The 24,517-nt window shown below is 41.1% G+C and overlaps 1 protein-coding gene across 1 annotated transcript in view; it reads left to right on the top strand.

The window, feature by feature from the left end:
- The first annotated feature begins 904 nt into the window (after window positions 1-904).
- HAO1 (hydroxyacid oxidase 1) overlaps window positions 905-24,517 on the top strand; it is a 197,053-nt gene continuing 173,440 nt past the window's right edge. Inside the window, exons 1-2 of the mRNA XM_085612643.1 lie at window positions 905-1,097; window positions 24,046-24,197. Of these exons, the coding sequence (XP_085468769.1) occupies window positions 961-1,097; window positions 24,046-24,197 (289 nt within the window). The 5' untranslated portion in view covers window positions 905-960. The remainder of the gene's footprint in view (window positions 1,098-24,045; window positions 24,198-24,517) is intronic.

The following is a 24,517-nucleotide window of genomic DNA, read 5'->3' as shown; positions in this document are numbered from 1 at the left end:
GGTGGCGGGGAAGCTGACAGTATCCCAGCTATGACATCACGCACATAAAGAGGTAGGGATCACCTGTGCGTTCAACACATAGGGGCAGATTTATGTTCCCTGGCGCATCCCTGCAAATCAGCCTGGATGCGCCAGGGAAGATGCGTCACGGACGTTTGCCCTTGCGCCACCGCAGATGCGCCGCATTTACAATGCGGTGCATCGTGGCGCAAGGACAAGCAGATACGTGACGCATCTGCCGGCGTAAGGTTGGCGCAGTGCTGAAGTTGCGTCGCAAGTGCGACGCAACTCCAGCACTGTTCCAACCTACCCTGTCCCTAACATGGTGCATCAAGCCTTACGCCTGCTTCAAGCAGGCGCAGGGTTTTGACGCATCAGCGTTGGGAAAGTGACTCAGTGAAATCTTATAGATTTCACTGAGTCACTTTTCAGGGGCGTTCCTGCGACGGAACGCCCCCCCTGAGTAGAAACGCCCACGTGAAACCTGACGCAGGTTTCATGTGGCGCAGGGCTTTACACCGTGACGCATCTCCATAGATGCGTCACGATGTAAATGGGGCGCAACATGGCGCAGGGTTTACGCCGCCGCTGCGTCACAAAAGTGACGCAACGGCGGCGTAAAATTGGCGCAAGTCTGATATAAATCTGTCCCATAGTATAGTAAACGCATGTATTTTGACACTTTCCTGCCGTGGGACAGAGAAATAAGAGTTAGCTGTAATTATAATGGGGTTGAAAGGACCAATATTGGCCCTGCCACTTTCTCAAATAGCAGCAGGTCGAAGATAGAAGAATGACAAAGTCCAAAACACCGAGTGATGCTTTTCAAGTTAAGCAATTAGAGTAAATAACTGAAGGACAAACTTTGGAAGTATCTCCGATTAATTATTGACAGAGCAGAGACAAAAACATTCAGACAGGCAAGAAAGAGACGCAAAAATAACCCACCTTTGCTTAAGCATGGCTGGAAAGCTGCTGTCTGTGGATGATTTCGAGCAGTATGCAAAAGCGGCTCTTCCAAAATCCGTGTATGATTATTATCGCTCTGGAGCAGATGATCAACAAACTTTAGCTGACAACGTAGCAGCCTTTGCAAGGTGAGATGAAATATATACATGGGGTATATTCCTCATTTTATTATAGAAAATAATGCATGCTCGCTAGATAGGAGCCCCGAGCCTCACAGAAGAGGAATAAAAGAATCCTTTCATACCGCTGAACACACACACAGACACATCGGTTTAGTTGTAACTTGTAAAATCTTAAAAATACACTAAAAAAATAACATACCTTTTAAAATACAGCGCTGTATCCCAGACTACACATACACTTCTGCATGAATATTTAACATCCCGCTGCTCCAACTCCTAAGAGAAAATCGCATCTCACGTCTTAGAACCCGCATCCCTGAAACGGGACTTTTCTAATTTATTCCAGTCAGTGATTTTAGATAATTAACACAATAGTGGGCCATAAACAGTGTATAATAATCACCTTCCGAGTTTGCAGTAACTCCCGATTCACCCGGTAATAGGATCCCATGTTTTCCGATAAAACCGCACTGCCAATACGTTTGCAAAATCAGGGTATGGGAAATAGGACAAAATTGAGAGACTCCAGTGGGAATCAGATACAACAACACTGACTCCCATGGTAAGTTTCAATTTGTTAAGGGACAGCTTTGAATGCCATGGTAATCAACAGCTTAGTATTACCCAAGTCCATGCAATCAGTACTTTTCTCGTGGAATAAGCACACAGGTATTCTTGGTTCACCGGTACCGAGGAGTTTATTGGCCCCAGTTCTGGAAAGAACCACCTATTTCTTAATGATATTGTTAGACCTAGACCCCTTGCCCTGGTTTTGCCTTCAAACCTCCTGTTTTACTGACTTCGTTTATGCTGGCTTTAGGACTTTGCAAACTTTACCACTGCTAACCAGAGTTAAAGTGCATGCTCTCTCCTTAAAACATGATGAATTTTGCTTAAACCCAATTGGCCCGTTGACTTGTGAAGTAATACTATGTGTGCATAGGCCCAATAAATTAAATGCCACTAGTGGCTCTGCAGCATTGATTGTGCCACCGACTTCAGTAGCCGTTTGAACATATCTAAGGCTGGCCACTGTAGCCTGTGGGTGCAGTTATAAGCTTCCATTTCGACATGACAAAGTATACCTTTTGGAATCAAATGGCAATTGCCGAGTTACTCCTTAATGGTTATGTTCAAAGCAACTGTGTGTGTATGTTGTCTGTCATACACAAACTCAATCTTTCAATACTGCCAAGGACACAGATTAGTTGGACCTTGGAAGCAGCACATTCAGCATATATTATTTTGGAACGTGCATTCTTGGAGGATGTTTTTGACATGTCCTCATTGGGGAGGCATATAGATATAATTTGATAAAATTATTTTGCGATTTAGATGGAGTAGTTTTAAGAACTTCTCACACTAACATGGAGGCACCTGATGGATGAAATTGCACACAAAGCACGTCGGGACTAGTCTAATCTCCATTTCGATGAAATAGCGAGCATTAAAAATGGAGGAAGTTGTCCACGCATTTGAATTCTACTGAATGGAGGTGTTTGGTATGCCAATAGGATACGCTGCAACAGGTATTTTTCAAACGTGCATTAACTAGGTTTTAAATACAGAGTTAGAATCTTATGTCTACAGAAGGTTTATTTATGTTGTTTCTCTTTGGTTGTTCATGCCCATAGGCAGATTACAATTGAGGTTGTAGTTTTTCCATGGTTTGTCCATCAAGTTTTGGGACTTTAGAGTCCCTATCAACGGTTGGAACATTAGAAGGATGTGTATGATTTATTGGGTAGGCTTGATTATCAATGAGTCTTTTACAAGATACATTGAGAGGCCAGAGTATTTACTATAAACAGATATACAGTTATCATCAGGAGATAGATCATTCTAGGCTCTTTTTAGCAAGATATGATATGCCTTCTCTATCTCAGGCAGACAGTGGAGCAATGATCCGATTATTTTCAAAGTCAGAATTAGAATTAGTGGTGAAGAACCTTCCAATTGGTAAGGCTTGTGGCCCGGATGGCCTCCCCGCTGAATTTTTTAAGGTTTTCTTATGCGCCTTTTCTGATTTATTATTACAATTAGTTAATTATATGTTAGTGGGTGGGCAAGTTCCAGATTCTTTCGGGGACGGCACAGTTGTTAGTTTCCCTAAAAAAGGCAAAGATCCTAAAGATCCCAACTCATATAGGCCTATCACATTACTTAATACTGATTATAAGATCCTCACTAAATTACTATCAGTACGTTTCAATCACATTGCAAAGGATCTTATTCATCTAGATCAGAATGGTTTTGTGGCAGGCCGACAATTAGCTACTAATACACATTTTCTTACTGAGGCCTTAGATTATTTTCAGACAAATAAAATTTCTGCTTTAATTCTATTATTAGATGCGGAAGAAGCCTTTGATTTGGTGGTATGGACAACTTTATTTGTTATTTTAAAGCACTTTGGAATTCCTCCGCAGATTATTAGTTTAATTCAGAATTTGTACACGGGTGCCAAAGCCAATATAATTATTAATTCAGTGATGGTTGGCAAAGTATCGGTTCAACGGGGCACCAGGCAAGGTTGCCCCTTGTCCCCTATCCTTTTTTGCTTTTTTTATTGAACCATTAGCTACAGCCATTCGTGAATCTGTGAATATTTCTCCTCCTATCCCTTCCATGGCAAAAATCAAACTATATGCTGATGATCTTCTGCTACTGATTAAGTCGGATATTCAATCTCAAACTGCTGCTCTTCAGCTTTTCGAAGAATTCGAACATCTGGGTGGTTATCGAATTAATAAAAAAAAAACGGAAATACTAGTTTGTGGTGGGGGTGAGGTTGAGTTACACACCGATTTATTTGGCTGTATCAATTCAAGACCGAAGAGGTACTTAGGAGTTATGTATTCTACTTTGGTTTCCGATTTAGTTATGCTGAATTTTGATCCTCTTCTACGCACGGTTCAATCCTTGTTTAGTAGATGGGACTCGCTGCCATTTTCTATCTTGGGGCGGGTGGCACTTATAAAAATGTCTATTCTTCCGTTATTTAATTTGTTATTTTTTGCCATTCCTTGTTTTTTGCCCAGTGGTTTTTTTTCAAAAGTGGAATCATTATTCTCAGGTTTTATATGGGCAAAAAAAACTCCCAGGATAGCAATGCGGACTCTTTATGCCGATACTGAATTGGGAGGCTTAGCCGTACCCAATGTTAAAGATTATTACAGCGCATACTTCGCTCAATATCTAGAGCGGTTCAAATCTGGAATGCAGACCCCAACTGTGTTTATTAATTTCCTTTTTGACAGAATCTGTCACGAGGTCCAGATCCCGTCTCCGTTACATATTCCCAAATTACCGAAACTTACTCGATACAAGACGATGCTTTGGTTTTTTAAGCGTCGTGATGTTTTTCTTAAAAGATATTCTCTCCCGCAATTTAATATTAGAACCCCCTTAGGAAATGCTCTTATTTTTTTGGGAATGAAAATTGGAGTAGATATTGCTCTACAATGGGCACGTCTGGGATTTCACTCTTTGTCAGATTTTTTAAGGGAGGGGACATGGCTGTTACCTGGAGAGATGCAGCTTATTATTCCAGGGAATTTCATGTTATTTGCCTCGTATGTTTCGATCTTTAAAATGTTGGTACAAGTGGAGCCAACAAGTATTGGTTCCTCTAATCAGTTATGGGACGGTTTGTTTATGACTTCTAGGATGAGGAAGCCAGGGGCATAGAAACGTTGTTTAGTCCAATATACTCAGGATGATCTTAGCCAAAAAGCAATTAAAAAATGGCAAGAACAGGAGAATCACGTACTTACTATCAATACTTGGAAAATTATAAATAAGCTGAATTTTAGTGTTCTTCGAGGATCTAATTGGAGAAGAATGCTATTCTTCAGTAAATGGCTTCTTTATCGTACTCCTGCTGCCATTGCTAAAATGTTCGTGAATACTACTGCCACCTGTTTTAGATGCCAGCAATATACTCCGGCTAACTGGTCCCACATTACAGCTTACTGTGTTAAAATAGTGCCTTTTTGGAATGAGGTATTCGAATATTTGCAAAAGTACTGTGGGATCCTGATTACTTATAATGTTAAATTAGTATTGTACGGATACGATTCTGATCTTGGCTTGACAGAACAGATGGTTAAACTATTATTTATTGCAATGGCAGTTGCAAGGTCATTGGTGCTTCAGAACTGGAAGTCAATTCAAGTTCCTCTTTTTAATGCCTGGCTTAAAAAAATTAGGAATGTTAGAAAGAGTGAAATGCGATATGCACAGCGAATAGGTGGGATTAGGAAGTTTAATAGAATTTGGAGCTTTTACTTTGAGTAATGGTCGATTTCTGCATTCCGTAAATTATTTTCTCCATGTTATTTTGTATTCTTATCTTCTGTTAGCCAACCTATGTTATTGTCAAATTGTAACTCTGACACAAGAATTTCAATAAAAATATTAAAAAAAAAGAGAGGCCAGAGTATTTGCAGTGTTAAACGGAGTTGTGTCATTTCACCCACAATTATCCGCAGAATATAGTAGGTTGACTACATTCAGAGTCAGTAAGTTTAAGGGAACACGTCTGAGCATTTTCTACTTTTTCCCGAGGGCAGGTTCACTGGTTTTCACATGTTCTTTTCTCTGCATGGTAACTCCTTACCACCATTTTGTTATTCGAATATACACCTTAAGTTACAAATCAGCCAGTAAGTTGTATCACAAAGTGCATTGAATATGTAAATTACATAGAAAATGGACCAACTCTTTTTTTTGTTTGGTGTTTATTTCAGTTATAAACAACAGCCCCTGATGAAGAGTGTGCTTTGTTATTTGATGATTATTATGACAGAAATTCAATATTATTGTCACAATTTTTATAAAATTTTAAATAACTGCCATCAACACAATTGTTTTAGACTACAAGAGTGTTCTTTGTATTAGAGAGGAATACATAATATATGATTGAAGTCTCAAATTATAAATAGGAATATGAAGTAAAAAAAACAAAAAAATTTGATTATTGTTTTGATATATTCTTTAGCAGTGCTCTCGGGGTCCAAGGAATCTGCGTCCTTGGCAGTATTGAAAAATTATACCTTTTGCCATGGCCAAACCTTCCATTTTAATACACATAAGTCCCCCCTAGTATATGCCCTGAACAGCCTATAGCGAGCAGGGTGCAGTGAATTTAAAATGTAGGGCATGTGCTTAGAACTTTTGTATGTCCTGGTAGTGAAAAACTCTTAAATTCATTTATCCCTACTGCATGGCCACCCATAGGATAACATTGGAGTTACCTTATTACATTTAATAAGCTGTAACTTCCAATTGGGAGCAGGTTGAGTATGGTGTCTAAAGAATTACAATCAACAACCTCTTAAACAGTAAAGTCAGATTATTAATCTTAATTCTGATAATGCCACATTTAGGTCGTTGGCATATTCTTGTTCTAACTATTTGTATCCTTATAATGATTCTTGGTCAGTGGACTAGATGCAGCTGACAGTTGGTGCTTTGTATATTGCTCCCAGACAGTGAGACACAGGGAAAATAGGTGTTGGCAGCATGGGCCACTCTGAGTTATGGAGATAGAGAAGCTGTCACCTTAGGAAACGCAATGCCACTCTTCTGGCCTGCCAATCTGAAAGACTGCTGCCCTGCGGTGCTGACCCGCTGCCCTCTTGCCTGACCAATAAGAACAGAACCTGCATCTCTAAACCCACGACCAATGAGTGACTCCAAGTAATATTTGGCTGGGCTCCTGATCAGAAGCATCAGGGACATAATAGGCTTCCAACAACCTTGAACCCAGCACCTGCAGTCTGCCAGCTGTGAGTCCTGCTCTGCTTTTGTGTAGTTCCTATAAATCTATATAGGATCTGCACATTTAGACAACATAAACTGTGGGGTTGGTGTCCCGACTGATTCCAGACACCCCCACCGGGTTTGTTCGCCTGTATGCCTAGCTAGCTCACAGTGCCACAGTAAACTCAACTTACAAAGGAGAGAATAGTCTCTCGCAACTATCGAGCATGACAACCTTGTCCCGTAAGGGATCATGGAAACAGTACAGTTTTTTCGCTCAGTCACTCGTGCTCACTTTGTCTCAAAGAGAAACACAGAATAAAAGGTGGGGGCATTTTCAAAAAGCATTTATTGAACCAGAGTCATTCTATTGTAAAATATTTGTGCTTGAACAACCATTAGACATAAACAGATAAAGATGATTATTAGCACCAACAGAGTAAATGGATGGTATATTTCTACCATAGTGCTAAAACAATGAATATATGCAAGCATATGAATACATGACAGTACAAATGCATACTTGTGAGATTTAGGTCCTTACTAGATGTACCTAAGTGTACCTAGCATGTATGTATGTGTATAGCCAAGAATCCCCTAGGCTAAAACCAAGCCTATTACCTGGTGTGAAGAATGAAGGACCCCGTCTTGGTCTGGAGGTGGACACCCCACGAGGGATGTCGGACCACTGCGTGCTGGAGTGTCTGAGTACAGGAACCTCAGCGTCTCACGTCAGTGTGTCAGCATGGAAGTCTTTCTCCTCTGCCTGCCCCAGCAAAGATATGGTGTTTATACACGCAAAAGGTATCCTCAGGGGTTATACCTTGCTGTGTCATGTTGGCCGTGGATGACAAAAGGGATGACCCTTATACATGGTTATTTTTCAGAAGATGCAGTAGATGGTAATCCTGCTGTGTTTCTGAGAATCCTCATGCATAATAAATTAGGCTAGTTTTCAGAGAAAACTGCACAACATTTATGCAGCACATAACAGGGTAAAAGGTCAGCACCAAATCTGTTATGTAGTACAATAGCACGGTGAATGTAGGTAAAAGGTTAGGTGACTACCCAGGCCTATATTGGGATGCATTACGAGTCATAACACCCACTCCTCATCCAACCGGAAGATATACTAAAAAAGGAAATGTCCTTCTAGTCAATCATAAAAACATTGTTTTTTTTAAAACCACTAAAAAGCTTTATAGGTCCTTTAAATATGTTCATATATGGTTTGAGCAACTGAGAACGCCTGAAAGCCATGGTTCTCAACAAGAAGAATAAAGGAAAAGAAAGATGTGTTTAAAAATCCAATTTCAGTTGTTTTGGAAAAAAGGCAAATACTTCCCAGTACACGGAAAGCCAAATGTTTATGTGTCCTGTGTGGGAGTCGCAACATCACTGCGGCTTGCCTTCGCAGACAACGGTCCCTGTAACACCTCACAGATCAGGTCAATCAAGCAAAGATGATCTTCTTCAGTTCCCAAAGCCGATGCTGGTGAAGCATTTGAAACATCCACTACCTGTGTGCCTGTAGTAGAATCGGTATCCAATCCAACAGGAGCAGAAGCATCCTGTGGTGGCTCTAAGAATGCCGACATCAACATGGGAATACGCTGAGGACACTGTACTACGTGGGCCTTTAACGGGTCCAGTAGTACATCCGCGTCTGGTGGTGCAACCGATGGAAGCGTTAGACAGAGATCCAACATGCATTCTTGCCCGCAGAGCAAGCAGTGGAACACAGGCAAAGCACAGTCAATCCAGACTGGTCAGAAAGATAGAAACCAAGACTCACTTAGCTACAGAAGTCGAGGTGTGCCCAGATGGAGTGCCATGCGGTCACGGTAATATTGCTCCAAGAGTGTTTTCTCTATCTCCTTGGTGACTGGGACATCCATTGCATATAAAAAAAAAAAAAAAACAGGATTCCCAGTACCAGTAGCAGGATTAGCAGAAGCCCTCCAAAAATGCTTCCAAATACGCAGTGTCTAAAAGCTGGAATCACTCCGAAGACTGTCTGAGAGGTGCTTAACAGTCCAGACCCTATGGTCTTAAATAGGTGTACTATACCCTTCGCATCAGACATGTTAAAGATACGCTGTACCATTGCTCCGAAATAGAAAGGGCAGTTAGTTTGTACAAGTGCCTGGATCTCAGCTGAGGACCGTGCAACATGAAGATCAAAGAGGTTCATGGCACATCTTTCTGTAAAAGCATGGCTTTCATTCGGCTCAGAGTATCAAACCGTATAAAGGAAACATTCAACGAAGGCCATAACGGCGCCTCCCTGACTGTGTGGGTCGTGGAAACAATACTTGCATGCAACAAGTAACCCTGGAACTTATTGTGACTAGATATGAGATGCCTGGAAGCATCCCAGAACAACCTTGATCATTCAGCATCAAGTAACTCACATTTGAGAGCAGCTTGAACACTGGATTAATCACAGCTGCTAGGAAACCATATAAATGACAGGATAAGTTCACAACTGAACTGTTGCAAGCCCCGTGAAGCATAATATCCTGGCAAAGTAGAGACCCACTTAATGAAGTCTTGCAGTCTGTACTGCTGACAAACACTGCAGTGTCCCCATTCCTGCATCTAAATCTATACGGTAATTTCCAAGATTCATGGATGAGGTTCTTACCCAGTACTTCATATCTGTCTACCGGGTGGTGTTCTAGGCAATATTGAAATTGGAATGTTGTTACTGGCAATGTTATATGGCCATGAATTAACAATTCTGTTGATGGTGATTCTACCACGGTGAAAGGTAACTGTTTTAATTTCTCAATGTGCAGCATTGTATATTTCACATCTCTTTGTGCCAGTCTCGTCTGTCTATCTGATAGTTTATATGCGGAGAACAGAGACGTACTGTTAATGTATCACCAGGGCACATGACCAGAGCGCAAAGATTGTAGAATCCAGTATAATAATAGAATGGATCGTAACCGTGACTGTCCGTGTTGTAAGCTAGACGGATCCTTACATCTATAGAAGAAGAAGATACAATGTTGCCCAGTGAATAAATCTTGGATGTCAGGGTGATCATACCATTATCAACCACAGCCATAGCCTTTTCTAAGTTAACTTTGTCAATTTCATGCAATATCTACAGCTTCTTGTTGAGAGATTTTCCAAATTTCATTATAAACAGCGTATAGGAAGCGTTTCTGATGTGGCATTCGGGAACCTAGCAAAAAATCCCTTAAATCCATGTCATCTGAGAGTAAGGACAAGTGTTGTTTCACCCGTGACAGTGTTGAGGTTCTTATCCAATCGAGGCATAACTTCCCAACATTATATGATGTCACCACCCCGAATGTTTTTGTTGTACATAACGTAAGTCAGACCTATGGATACTAAACCCTTTGGTGGTACCCCTGAATCTTGACTGACAGATATTTGTGTCTATAGGCCGAACTAACCATCCCTTCCAATTGTGGTCTGTTGAATTTTATGAAACGCCATGCATGATGTCATCTAGTGTACGCTCACCCTTTTCTGTATAGTTTTGCCATCCCTACAATTGTGACAGCGAGGGAATTCAAGGTGTGTTAAAGTCCTTAATCTTGACTAACCCTAGACAGGAAGTCTGTTACACAGTGTCGTTCAGGAAAATATTCTGTTGTGGTATGAGGCATGCTCTAAATAGTGCCTCAGTTCCCTGAACTTGCCATTTCTTAGTACCCTAGACTGATTTTTATGTCTCTAGTGTCTTTCCATAAGTCAAAACCCTGTTCAGACAGTTAGGCAGAAAAGGATGCAGAGTATATCTGTTTCGCATACTTTTCTTTGCAGCTATAGGTGCAAGCTTATAATATTATGAGCGTGGATCTGATGTACCAAACCCGGAAAAATAAGCAAACGATTGTGCAAACATTTGTGGACTACCTTTCGGTGGTGTTGTGCAATGTTCCCATTGATGGTATGTGAAAACATTACGTGGTGCACTCGTTTTATGTAAAAATGATCACCATAGTGTTGGTAACAATACATGGTGTCAAAATCAGATGAATCATCAAACTATTCATTTTTTTGGAAATGCTGCAGACAGTTTTAAATCAGACAGCATACTATTCACAGTTTCAAAATCCCAATAGTCAGAGTATGTACTGGGTAATGACGTCATTTAAAGAAATTTTAAATACATGTGGTATTTTCAAAAGTTGAGTATGACAAAATACATCATTTGAAACTCTGTCCCAAACTATTCCGTCAGGAACTGGAACCGTTGTAATGTTCACATATGACAGGTTTCTTGTTCATGATGAGATGACGCATGAGGGTTTAGTACCAAGTTCACATGTGATACTGCAGAGCTCTATGAGAGATAGTGTCAATTTATGAGCAAGAAAAAGACAGTCACTAAATATATCCAAAATAGTAGGAACAGTATGTCAGTTGCTATCCAGAGCTGTAGCCAAGGTGAGACAAGGTAAGTCATTTTCATTAATTTGTATTTTGCAGGAAACTAATGCTGGCGGTGACTCAGGTTCACCATGAACCAGAGACAATGTGTTGAAATCGATGAAGTAGCCAGATGTAATTCGATCTATCTTTGGTAGCTCAGCAAGTTTTGTTGAACTTGCAGATGTCTCCTGTAGAAGCATATAGACGTAGATGTCGGTGGTTGGCCGAATTGATAGTTGTGTTTAATTTGTGTTTTGATGTTCAATTTCAACAGGAATGAGTTCCATTTCATTGTTGTTAATCCCATTACTACGTATAGAAGACTCTTCAAATGTTATCAATCTTTCTGTCTGTACTTCCTAAATTGTAGCGAGAGGAGATCAGAGGCTACCCAGGAGCCCACGCGGCCTGCTATTTCGTATCGCCCACATAGTGTGGTTTGATCAGATCAATAGAGACAAATCTCTTTTCTTTCTTGCCGGCAAGAGGTGGAAGAAGTACTGTTCTTATTCCTTCAACAGCCAGGACAGGTACAGGCTTTCTGTAAGATAGACCAAATTATTTCATGTCCACAATTAATTCTCTGACCGGATCCCCGACTTTTCGGATCCAGGCAGTTCTTGCTGTTACTGTCTTCACTTCCCCAGTGGCGGTGTATTTTACTTTGACATTGCTTTGTAGTGCCTGGAATTCATTGAGTTCCTGTAAAACAGCCAAACGTTTATCGATGTGAAATGGTTTTTCATCCGCCATTGTGCTGCCACAATCTAGGTCAGGTACCCACATTCTCGTCCCAAATAGGACTTCGTAAGGAGTGATGCCTCCTAAGGAATTTCTTGGCATGTTATTACGTATATAGGTGATGGACCCAACTACCACCCAAGACTAATACTCTTGCTGTTAAGGATTGCTTTAAGTCCCTGTTTTTCCTCTCCTCAATCGAATTGCCCTCGGGATGATGCAGAGATGAGTACCGCAACGCTACACCCAAACTTCCCATGGCTTTCTTGTAAGCCCTAGAGCTGAAAGCAGGGCCATGATCAGAATTTAATGTGCCAATTGCATATGTCCCTAGGAAGACTTGCACATCCTTAATAACAGTTCGGGCATCAGCCAAGCACTGAGGCCAAACCCACAGGATCCTAGAGCATGAGTCCACTGCTACCAAGGTGTACTTATAAGCCCTTTCAGATTTTAAGGGGCCGCAGTGGTCCAAATCGATACAAGCAAGAGCTGTGTCTGATATTAGTAGTGGTGTTTTCTCCTGACGTGCTATGGTGGAACACTCATCTGCTGACATATGTCGTACTTAAGGACAAATACTTTTGTCTGTTTTGTTAAACCTGGCCACCATTAGTGTTGTTTCAGAGAAGAAACTGTTACGGTAATCCCTGCATGTGCGAAACCCAGACCCTCATGTGCAGATAGAATTAAACCGAATCTGCTCATCCATGTTTGGTATTACGCTATCCCTCACTCCTGTAATTTGAGCATACAGAATATTGTTTGCATCTAGCTTGTAGGAGTACTTGAGTGTAAGGCCTATTGGCACAGCTGAACTGGTTTGGTGTGAAGCAATTACATCTACCATTATCTGTCCATCAATTCTCATGCTAGAACGAGTGATTGCAGCTACGGCAGCAGTTCGTACTGTCGCCTCGGCGGCTTCATCAGCCACTTAATCCCCTTCAACGTGAATGCCATCACGTTGATGACTCAGTGTGTGTATCACATGAGCATTTGGCAAGTCTTTTCCACTCAGACTAGAGGTCTAAATGATGAAATACCGTGGACTGAATTATAGACACCTCCATGGTCTCTCTACTCCTGTGGTTCAAGACACCACAGACTGTATTGAATGACACAGGGTCTCAAGGACCCATATATTTCTGTAAAAAAAAGGATAATAACCAGATATCTGCACCACTACAGGGCAGTCTCTATCCTCACTGCTTGTCCCTGCCCCATTATCTGCACACATCAGTGTCATTTTATATCCATGAATTGACTACTGTTAATATCCTACAGGCCATTCTACACCCCTCATTAACAATACATTTGTCTTCATGTCATTCTTGATACTCCGAACCAACACTGCCTGATTAAGTTAATGACTAAAGGTATCATGGTCCATGATAGCTTTGTGCAAGGGGACATCAATTGCCAGATGCACCACTTTAGGACAGATTCTACCCCTGGTGTTACACCCTGCCAGAGTTGTGCTCACTACGTTGCCCTTGTTGTGTTTTCTGACTTGTTGGCTTGTACGTACACAGATTTCTATATATCCCATGCTAGCATGACATTTATCTATGTGTCAGTACTAGACCTACCGTAGATGTACTCGACATACTACCTCCGGCGATGACACTACTCCAAGATGGACGATACACTCCATGCCACACTAATACCCGGACTTGTGTAGTTTCCCGTCTGGGCTTAATCCAGATGTCTACATTTTATCCTTTATTACACTTAGTCATTGGAGCTAGCCACAATGTGACATGCTCTGTTCTGTATCCCAATCTTCCTCCTGAGTGATTTGCTGCATTATGTCCGATCACCATTGCAAGATGGCTGTCATGTTCACAGCCTTCCATCACGTGGGCACACCTTTAACATGACCGCCCGCAAGCACCTCCAGTAATATCCAGACACGGGGGAGATGCGCAGGTGAGTCGGCAGTGCCCAATCTTCCAGCTAGGTAAGTGTTTCAAGGCACACGCACCATCTAGTAATATTCCTCTGCACTCCTTTGGCCACCGTTGGAGTTAACCTCCAGCACCGTAACTAGGGTGCACACACATTCTTGCTCGTGGTTCCCTTAGTGCTCCGATGCTTCCTCCGTGTTGTTTTTCATTCTTCGTCACCTTACGGGCTCCACCACTCTTCACGTCCGGATCTCAGTATTGCACCACCATGGCCCAGGTCCTCCATTTACTTTGGGTGTGCTTACACGGCCCCGGCATTTAGAACTTTTGCCTAGCCGCACTTTGCACTTTTGAGTTTCCCAGCCACCGCCGGCCTCGGCATTTTATGCTCTACTTTGCGCTTTTAAGGTTGCCAGCCACTGCCGCCCGTCACCACTACCCTTGCACTTGCCCCGGGGTCCACCTGTTGGTTACGGTCCCCAATAAGTCACAGGGATTGTACCCCTTGGAGACATCACCCACCTTGTTGTCCTGGGTTACTTGCCCACAGTTTTCCCTTTATTTATAACTCAGTGGTGGTACTCCTTGAGCAGTATGTGTATTTCATCAGTGTGTTTACTATGCTCTGATCTACTATTTGTATGTGTACCTCAAGGTGGTCCCTACAGTGGTCGGGTACTTCCCCTTCACCTATGAAGTAGTGTACCCCCACCATTGAGGTAAGCTATGTGCTGTGTTAATCCCTTCTAATTGATAAGGGTGTTGACGTTATTATCTATTATTTGTTGGCTTGTCATTTATTTTTTTAAATGCTTATGTGCACCTTGTTTTTAAGTGTCTTCAACATTTATGACTGCTATTGACCTGATTACCAGTACTCCTCGGTGTGTGTTTTCTTGCACATTGGGCTGTCCTGTGTGTTAATGAACCCTGTGGACATAGTTACTATAACTTGTTGGGTTTCTTATGTCGCGGTTCTTTATCGATTATTTGTCTCCCCTTTCCTCTTTTTAGGTGGAGACTTTTCACTGATTCCCATCCGGGATCAGGCACACTTTACCTGGACATCCTCGATTTACGGGGAGAGTCCCGGCCCCACTAGGGGGCTCAATACTATTGTTTATTAAGGTCCTGATGAAGTGCCGCCCGGCGTTGGGGCTCCGCAGGCATGAAACATGTTGACCATGCACACATAAAAAGCTATCCTGGTACCTCAGGACCTCTTGATAGCACCACTGCTTTTCCTTAGTCCTGGACCCTTATTAAATTAAATGGTTCTGGGGTCTGGTACCTATTTTAAGTCACCCTACACACATCACAATTAACTATTTTTAGCCCACATGCTCTCACCATATATGGCGTACTCAGTTCTGAAGATATCCACCAAAGAAGCCACCGGGCCCGTCAGGTAGTGCAGCGCCGGTCTGACAAGGAGCGCCCTATGATGAAGCATGACACCCTAACAGGTGTGTGAGGGCATTATGATCTGAAATTCAGATCTCCCAGTGACTTGATTCCCTGCCAGGTAGCAACTCCCAGTGCACCGGCTTCATGGAGGAGCCTTCTCCTTTCCTTATTCTGCAAGTCTTTTTTCAGCTCTGCCACTTGTTTCCAAAGCAATTTGTGCTTTATTGTGCAACCTTTTGAGTCTTTAAACCCATTCTCACCCCAGTAGTGAAGATATTCATTGTAATACTGGACACAGTAAAACTAATCACACACTATAAGTGTGGGGAATTCCTGATCCGTTTGTATTTGTGTCAGTAATAGTGCTTTTATTTCTGCCAGCTGTGCCGCGCAGTCTCCCAGAGACTGCGTCTTCATACTGCTAGGATGGAACTTGCCTTCCTGCATAAGCCCTTTTACAATCACACAAGCTGTGCTGTGTTTTTGTTTACTTCCTATGGCAGGCAGCGCACAACCGTCAGTGTAAATTAATGTATTCTTACTTATCTAGAGGCATTATTTCATTCGGGAGTGGATATTCCTGTTTGTTTTGCAGGAATGCTTGTGTTTTAAATGTAGAATCAAATTTGTAGTCTACATCTATCACAGTGGGAGAATAAGCCCATTCTTTCCATCACGGATGTCAAGCTTTTGCATTCGGAACGCTTGCCTTTGTAACAGCCTCTAAGGCCGGTACTGGAGTTACAACAATTATTTGTTTCCCCTGTGCCAGTGCTGTTGCTCTCACTATGGCAGTCTGTACTGCTGTCAGACTTTTTTCTGTAGAAGCAAAGCGCATTTCAGCTTTTGTGTACAAGTATGATTTGTATGCTATGGGTACCATTTTGCCTTCGCTGAAGGTTAGGTAAGTGTAACCTGATTACACGGATCACCAGATTTGTCATATTTGCACGTGTGTGAAGGTGTTTAGAAGCTATCATGTTAGCTGGTAAGGAACAAAGGAAATCCGTGTGCTCCTGTGTCCAATTTCTACTTGAAAAATCAGGTCTGATTAGATCATATAAAGGTTCTACTATTTCTGCGTAATCCAAAATGTATATGTTCTCCAAAATCTGGGAATCCCAATATGAATTGTAAATTTTTCAGAGTTTTTGGAGGTTGGAGCAGCGCAAAAGTTAGCTGTTAAGCTTTTTCCTTCACTTGATAACTCGTATCCCAAATATATGACATTGAGGTAGAATCTTTTAGATTTTTTTAAGTTGAATTTGTAGCCCTCGGAGGTGAAATCCAAAATTATGTTGCTCACCCTGGTCAAATGATCCAATAAATCATTATCCATCAGATAAATATCATCTACGTAGGACAATGTCTCCTCATCAAAATTTTGAAGTAACTCGGTTACCTTAGCTCAGAACAACCCGGGGCTGTTCTTACACCCTTGGGGCAGTCAACAGAATTGATGCTGAGAGCCTAGGGCTGAGAATCCTGTCAAATGTCTGCATTCAGGCACTATATTTTGGCAGAAAAATCCATTTGAGACATCTAGTGTTTTATATTTTTTGCACACAATGTTATTCATTAATGCGGCATTCTGTACTGCAAATGACTTTGCGCATGTATTCAAATGTCTGTAATCTAAAACTAGATGGTATGAATTGTCATGCTTCATTACGGGAAACAAAGGATTATTCTTTGAAGAGGTGGAATTCTCTATTACACCTTATTACACCTTATAATTCAAGTTGATCTAAGATCTCCCTGATTTGTTTTTTCTCTTCTTGTTTTATTGGGTACTGTCTCTGTGGAGTTGTTTTTACTGGAATTATATGGTGAGGTGACTTAGTATCTCATCCTACATGGTTGCCGTATAAAGCAGGAGCAAGTGCTTCCACCCATTTCTGCACGTATGAATGTTTTAGTGATTCTGGAACGAGGTCGGAGAAAGCTGGTAAAATTACTGTTTCTACCTTTGGGCGCTCCATGACAATCTCAGGCGGCCAATCTTTTTCAGCCAAAAGTGTGTCATAGCCATAAGTCATGGTTCCCCGAAATATACCTTTAATTTTTCTGAGTTTGTCCCCCTCCATTTGGAGTGTTATTTCGTATAACGGGTGTTGGGACATTTACCCTAGTATTAGGTGTCTCCACCATGATATGTTCAGTCAACGCCGCGGTAACCAGAAATTCCATCAGGTTCTGGTGAGCTATTGTTACTTCTGCTGTACTGTCTAGCATCTTCAGAGCCCATTCCCCATTCAGAAGTTGAGTCCTCAATATCCTTGCCATTTCTTACTTTAAGGCCAGCTACCTGCTTTTTAAATTGAGGTTTTAATTTTAGTATATATTCTTTTTAGGCCAAGCCCTCTTGAATATACTTTAGTATATACTTATATGTGTATGTACTTTGTGGGCTCTGGAGATCATCCCTAGAACTTGTCTGCTTCCGCCTAGGGACTTTTTTTTCTGTAGAACCGCCTCTATTTAACTGTCTTGATAGAAAACGACCAGTAGACGTCAGTAAAATACCAGAATTACTTTCTGCTGAGGGACTTTCTTTTTTCTATTTCTCTGGCAACTGCCTCTATTTAACTTTCTTGATAGAAAACGACCAGCAAAGGTCAGTAACATACCAGATTCACTTTAGCATTCTCTAGATTCCAGTCCATAGAAATTGCCTTCGAGAGCAGCCGTAGACAATCATATTTTTTTCAAATCTTGTATTTTCAGTGATATGACCATCGAAGGTCCTGATTTTATATTAAAAACAGAGCTGTGGACTACCATTTCCCGCTGAAAGGCAATATTTCTCTCAAAGTGTTCCCATACCTGGCATGTCACACACTTTGGTGCTTACTTTCCCTCTATGTTAAAGAACAGTAGCTGTTTCAGTACCCAGGCTAATGTGCTGCATAGCCAAATACATATAAGGTCTTAAAGGCAAGACCGATTGCATTGCAAATGCTTGTTTGAAATTATAGTCCAAAGTACGATGTGTATCTCTGGATATTGTTCATTCTTCTTATCTGTGTTCTGACTCTCCGTCCCTCTCTGAGTTTTTTGATGAACCCTGAAAGGAACTAGAGGAACGTGTATCAGTATCCTGATACCTGTGAGGTTTTTTATTGTTATCACGATTTCTAAGGTTGGACCTCCTTTCGGAGGGCTCCAGCTGAGGAGACCCACCTCTTGATTGTGATTTATTCTCTCTATTATTTTGTTGTTTAGTATACCATTTCTTCTTGGAAGAATCAGATGCTTACTTTGTGTTATCCTTTTCAGTTCCACCCATGAGTTGTACAGGAGTAAAATCCCTCAAGCATTGGCGCATTGCCACCGCTGCTGCCTCCTCTTTTATGTTTGCCAACATATTCGTGGATACCTGGGCAAAATTACCAAACAATTTCATCCCCCCGCTCAGAGCAGGTTATGCTCCATACTCATGCTGTATCTGTCTCAATTCATCTGGTATCACTGCTATTGAAGGGATACCATGAGTTCTGATATAGATGGCAGCAAAAACTGTACCTCAAGATTTACAATCCTCTATCGAGGGAGCTACCCCCATTGGCAAGCAGATTGTTAGCATTCTGTTTTTCTTGAGTGCCTGTGTGTAGGAACACTGCCTCTAACTGTGTAATTTTCTGAGCTATCCTGAATGGCATTTGCTCATGTTTAGTGGGCATTCTACCCATAACTGTGTTCAGTGTTTCTGGAGTTATTTTAGTTGCAGTTCCTTGTATTTGATCTGCTGGTGTTGAATTGTGAGTGTTCTCATAACGAACTGTGTCAGATTTCTTTAGGGTTTTATTTCTTTGTGAAGTGGACGTAAGTCTGCTATTGGTATTGTGTCAATATCTGGATGCGGTGTGTAAGCCACTAGGACTGGCCAAGTCGCTCCATCTCTGCTGAGCGGACAGAGTCTTACTTTATCTGTTGTGGGTGAGTGGGTGCCTTTAACCCAGTTTTTGTGCTCCTGGTAGGTGAGTGGAACTTCAGTGTCCTTGTATAGACAATATTCTTCTGGTATTGCATCTGCTGGTAGGAATTTGACACATGATTAGAATACATCTGCCCTGTATGACTTGTATGCCTCAATCATGAAGGTTCCAGTCCCACCTCTTGTTGTGACTCCAAATTCTGCTAATTTTAAAGTAAGGGCAGTTCTCACATTTTCTGAAATGTTTATAACACCTTCCTGTTCACCTTCCCCAGCTGCATTCGCACGTAATACTGCTCTAGCGTCCTCTTCAGCAGACATTGTTGAAAGAGTTTCAAGGAAACTGAGATAAGGTTTTATGCACAATAGGGAACTATTATCCTTCAAGCTTGATTAAACCTTCAGCCAGTACATAGGATATGCGTACTCAGTTGCGGCGGATCTTTCCCTTCCCACTTCAGAAGTCTCTGGGTAAATGTGACTATGGGTGTCTGAGATAGCACAACTGAACTACTCAGATTTGACCGTTAAATAAGATCCAAACCAACGTGGCGGCACGATGTTGTGTAGTTCCTATAAATCTATATAGGATCTGCGTGTTTAGACAACATAAACTGTGGGATTGGTGTCCAGACTGATTCCAGACACCCCGCAGGATATGTTCGCCTGTATACCTAGCTAGGTCACAGTGCCACTGTAAACTAATCTTACCAAGGAGATAATAGTTTCTGGCAACTATCGAACATGGCAACCCTTTCTTATCAGGGATCTTGGACACAGTACAGTACTTTTCTCTCAATCACTCGTGCTCACTTTGTCACAGAGAGATACACAGAATAAATGGTGGGGACGTTTTCAATACAATTTCTAGTTTAACTCTCTAGGTAAGCCATTGTTTTGGTTGGTTTATGGGTTTTCAATTTTCTCACATTTTTTTTCATGTGCCTGGACACCTTTGGTGATTTTCCTCCTTTCATTTTTTTAGATTGTTTTCTTAAAATACTTTTTGACAATCTGTCCTGATGAAGGCCCTGGTCAATGTCATCCTAAGAGCTGAAACGTTGACTCATTTACTATAGTATTTACTGCATTATTTGATTAAACTTATTTTGAATTAATTTAATATTTTCAAGTTATCTCTGCGGTTTTGTGACACTTACTGTTTTTTACTCGCTGTTTATTTCCAACCATCAGTGATGTCATCAGTGATGTCACTGACCATGTCATGAGTGATGTAATCTGTGAGGTCATAAGCAGTGCATTGTGGGGGTGCAAGTTGTTTATAAAACATTTTTTTTAATACCATATTTTATTGATTTTCTTATAATTAGCTGTTTCAACATTTTACAGCATATATTATATCCGTTCAAGATTGAGGTTCAATTACATAATCATAGATACATATATATGAGCAGTACGATTCAGCAGTGATAATGTTCAGTGATTTATGTGGTCTTTCATTCTCATCTTTTTGTACATTGTTTGTGAAATTGCCATTGTCGTAGCCTATACAGTATAACTGAAAAAATATAATAATCTAATCTCTTCCCCCCACTTTATTAACTTTAACAACCCAACTATGTCCCACTGTGGGGGTGAAAGTTATAGTTAGCTCAGCTAACTATAACGTCTGAATTTTCAAAGGTTTCATACGAGTGAAACCTGAGCCTAACAATAATGTCCTTGTAACCTTTGTAACCAAATGGCGCGTATTTAACTGTCAGTGCACTCGTTGGGGGTGGACTACCCTCGCTAATTAGTCTGTCACCAAAGAATAACTCTGCACTCGCCATACGATATAGCCAGATACTTTATTGAGTCATAGAGGAACTTTGCCCAACTCTCCCACCTACGCATTTTGACCACACTGGTCTTGATCAATAGGGGGGCACCATATGTGCCCCATAGGTGCTCCCTCGGCCTCCAGCAGAGGCCGTGCACACAAGGATGCCCTGCTGGGGGCCCCCAAAGTCGAGTTTGACAGCCTTTCTGTGTCAAAAAGGCTGCTGAAACCTGACATCGTAATCCAAGGGGTGGAAAGAGCCACCGTTGGGATTTAAGCCTGTCAGAAGCCAGTCGGAATGACTGTTTGGATTCCTTTCCGACCTCCTCCATCGTAATAAGACAGTCGGAAAGGAATGCGACCGGCATATTACCGACGGTCGGAGCCGTTTCTGACCTCATCGTAATCAGGCTCATAATCTTTTGCATTGTAACTGTCTGAGAAGTAAATACTGATATTTGTTGCGGTGAACGCATTCGGTTGGGATGATTACTGTAAGTGAACATGTATAACCCTTTGAATAGAATTTGGACTGATAGTCATAATGATTGTTTTGTCCTGCAGAGATTTGAATGAATGTTTTTATAAGCATCAAAAGGCTTGATACTGGGGAGTTACTTCACCAATCAACATATTAAGTGAATTATATGGATATTGCTGGCCATTGGAACGCTGATAACTTTAGGCCATATGTAGATAGCTAAATACCGGTCGGTAACGGCCGAAAATCGGTAATTTTCCCGTTACCGACCGGTATTTAGCCCTTTCTAATGTAGGAGGCAGGTTTTAAGGATTCGGTAATTTACCGAATCGGTATTTTAAGAAATCGGTAAAATACCGAATCGGTAAATTACCGAATCCTTAAATCCTATGTAGGGAGCACTCAAGTTAGTGCATTTTTGGTTTAAGGATTCGTTATTTACCACCAACTACAAGTTGATGGTAAATACCGAATACCTTTTCAAAAGCAATTTTGTGCTTTTTTAAAAGTGCCATGTGGCAGACATACATGCCCTTAGGGCATGTATGTGCGCCACATGTGCACACATGCACGATTCAGGGGTGCAACAGGGTGTCAATGTGACACCCTGTCACCCTTGAATATGCTCCCCCTATTACCGATTCGGTATTTACCGAATCGGTAATAGTGAATGGCTTCCCATTCATTCCTATGGGCCTCCAGGCCCATAGGAATGAATGGGAAGGTATGCCTTATTACCGATTCGGTAAATACCGAATCGGTAATAACGAATATTACCGAATCGGTAAAATTTACCGATTTTTTACCTACATTCTATTTACCGATTCTTAAATACCGAATCGGTAAAATTCGGTATTTAGGAATCGGTAAATAGAAATTGCCTACATATGGCCCTTTGACATTTATCTGGTACTTAAGGATATCCACCAACGTAAGGGTTCAGATAGTATCACTGAAGGCCGATATTCAACACTTTTTCATAAAATTGATTGCATCCAGAGAAAATCATCGTATTTTTTCTGACTTCCCAGATGAGTGAGTGGAGGGCTATTGCACAAGGATGTCAGTGAAAATATTTGCCAGTGCACTCATATTGCTAAAATGTATCTGCATTACACATGGATATTACTACATCATAGTTCCTCTTTTCTGCCCGATTACGTTTTCATTCCAAGCTTAAAGAAGCTACATTTGAGGCAGACAGTAAATAGTGGATTGGTGCTGTATGAAGTTGATGAGGATCAAACCCTTTTTTGAGGAGGGTAGGAAGGGACATGACTAAGGGGCCAATGTACCCATTGTATGTACAATGTTGGAAATTAGTCATCATGGACTATGCACTTTTTAGAGTTCATTCATTATTCTTTGGCCTGTGGATTCTCCACAGGGTATGGACTTATGTTTGCTAAAAAGGTTGTAAATCTGGATCTGTGCTGTTCTACATTCTGTGGCCACATGGTGTTCTGTAGATTTGCTGGTGAAAATTGGTGATGAAATTAGGGACCATTTTAATATATCTTGATTGTGAATCAATTTTTTCTTTGAAAGTTCCATACTAAATTTAAAGTAATCAACGCATATTATGACAAGTAGCATACTAACTTTCAAATTGTTCATATAAGGAGATTAGATGTTAATTGTAAACATTTCAGTAGGATTAGATGGCACTAGCATTTTCTTGTCAATGTTCTTTGAACATAAACTGCCTATCCCGAAGTCCGTTCATATAGCTCTTGAAATGTTGAACTTCATTGCATGCCATGTTATTGTTGCAGAAGGTTATGTTCCCTGATACTGACGCCACTTTCTGATCAGTTTCTTGATCAAATATCAATTTCACCGTGCTTTGCATTGGCTCTCTTGACAGCCAATTCCGTTTTCATCATAATGAAACATCTTAATTATGTCTCCGGGACTTTCCACTAATTATGACTTACATACTGCATTTCATATATTTGTATTGAAATTGCTTTCTCTTTTGTCATTCAGCCCTTTGTTTCAAAGGCATTTAACAGCTCACTGATACACTGTGACAGTTTGTTTCTATGCACCACTTTAAACAGCAATTCAAGAAAAACAGTTTTTCCAGTCCCTAGAACCTGAATAAAGCTGAAACTAAGGGCCTTATTTAAAGTTTGGATCATAGGTGACTTCCACCAATAAGTGATGGATGTTAGCCTATTTAAAGGTCCTAAACCCTCTAAGAGGGCTGACAGGACATCAGAGAATGACCGATGTTCCACACCCAACCAAACACTAAATAAGGCCCTATCATTTTTTAATTAGTTATGATTTGGTATGTGGTGTTTTACTCCACCTTAAATCAGTAATTACTTTTTTGTTAATTGCCTCCCTTTACAAACTGATTTCTAGTTCTGCATGCCCTTCCTCACATTAAAAACGTGTGTTTTCTCTGGAACTTTTTACTTCATGCACAGTTATACATGTTAGATTTCTTTTTTTACATCTTCATTTCCTGATGTATGTTTTGTGAATGATCTATTTTTTGGCAGATGGAGGTTGCGCCCTCGGAGGTTGCGGGACGTGTCTTCATTAGACCTATCAACTTCTGTATTGGGACATAATATAAGCATGCCAATATGTGCTGGGGCTACTGCAATGCAGAGGATGGCTCATCCTGACGGAGAAACAGCTACTGTAAGAGGTACACATCTTTTAACACAAAATACATTTGCACAATTGCAGTACACATCTGAGTAATAATAACATTTCTTTTAACCAAATGCCTCCCTTTTTGTTAAGGATGGAATCAATTTGTGACAAATGGAAGCATTAATCTTGAAAAAATATTCAAACCCAATGTCCTCCACTACTGAAGCCTTTTTTAAGGTAGACTCTATTTTGAGGGAAATGCAATGCCAGCGGGACAGCTGTTTGTGTGTAACTTAAAACTACAAACCTAGAAAATGCAGTAGTTGTGAAAGATTGTGGGATTAATAAAATGTGTTCTGCCTTTGCTTGCAT

Source organism: Triturus cristatus, chromosome 6 (genome assembly GCF_964204655.1).
Source record: "Triturus cristatus chromosome 6, aTriCri1.1, whole genome shotgun sequence".
NCBI lineage: Eukaryota > Metazoa > Chordata > Amphibia > Caudata > Salamandridae > Triturus > Triturus cristatus.
Note: the sequence above shows the minus strand (reverse complement) of the source record. Positions and strands in the feature narration are given on the sequence as shown.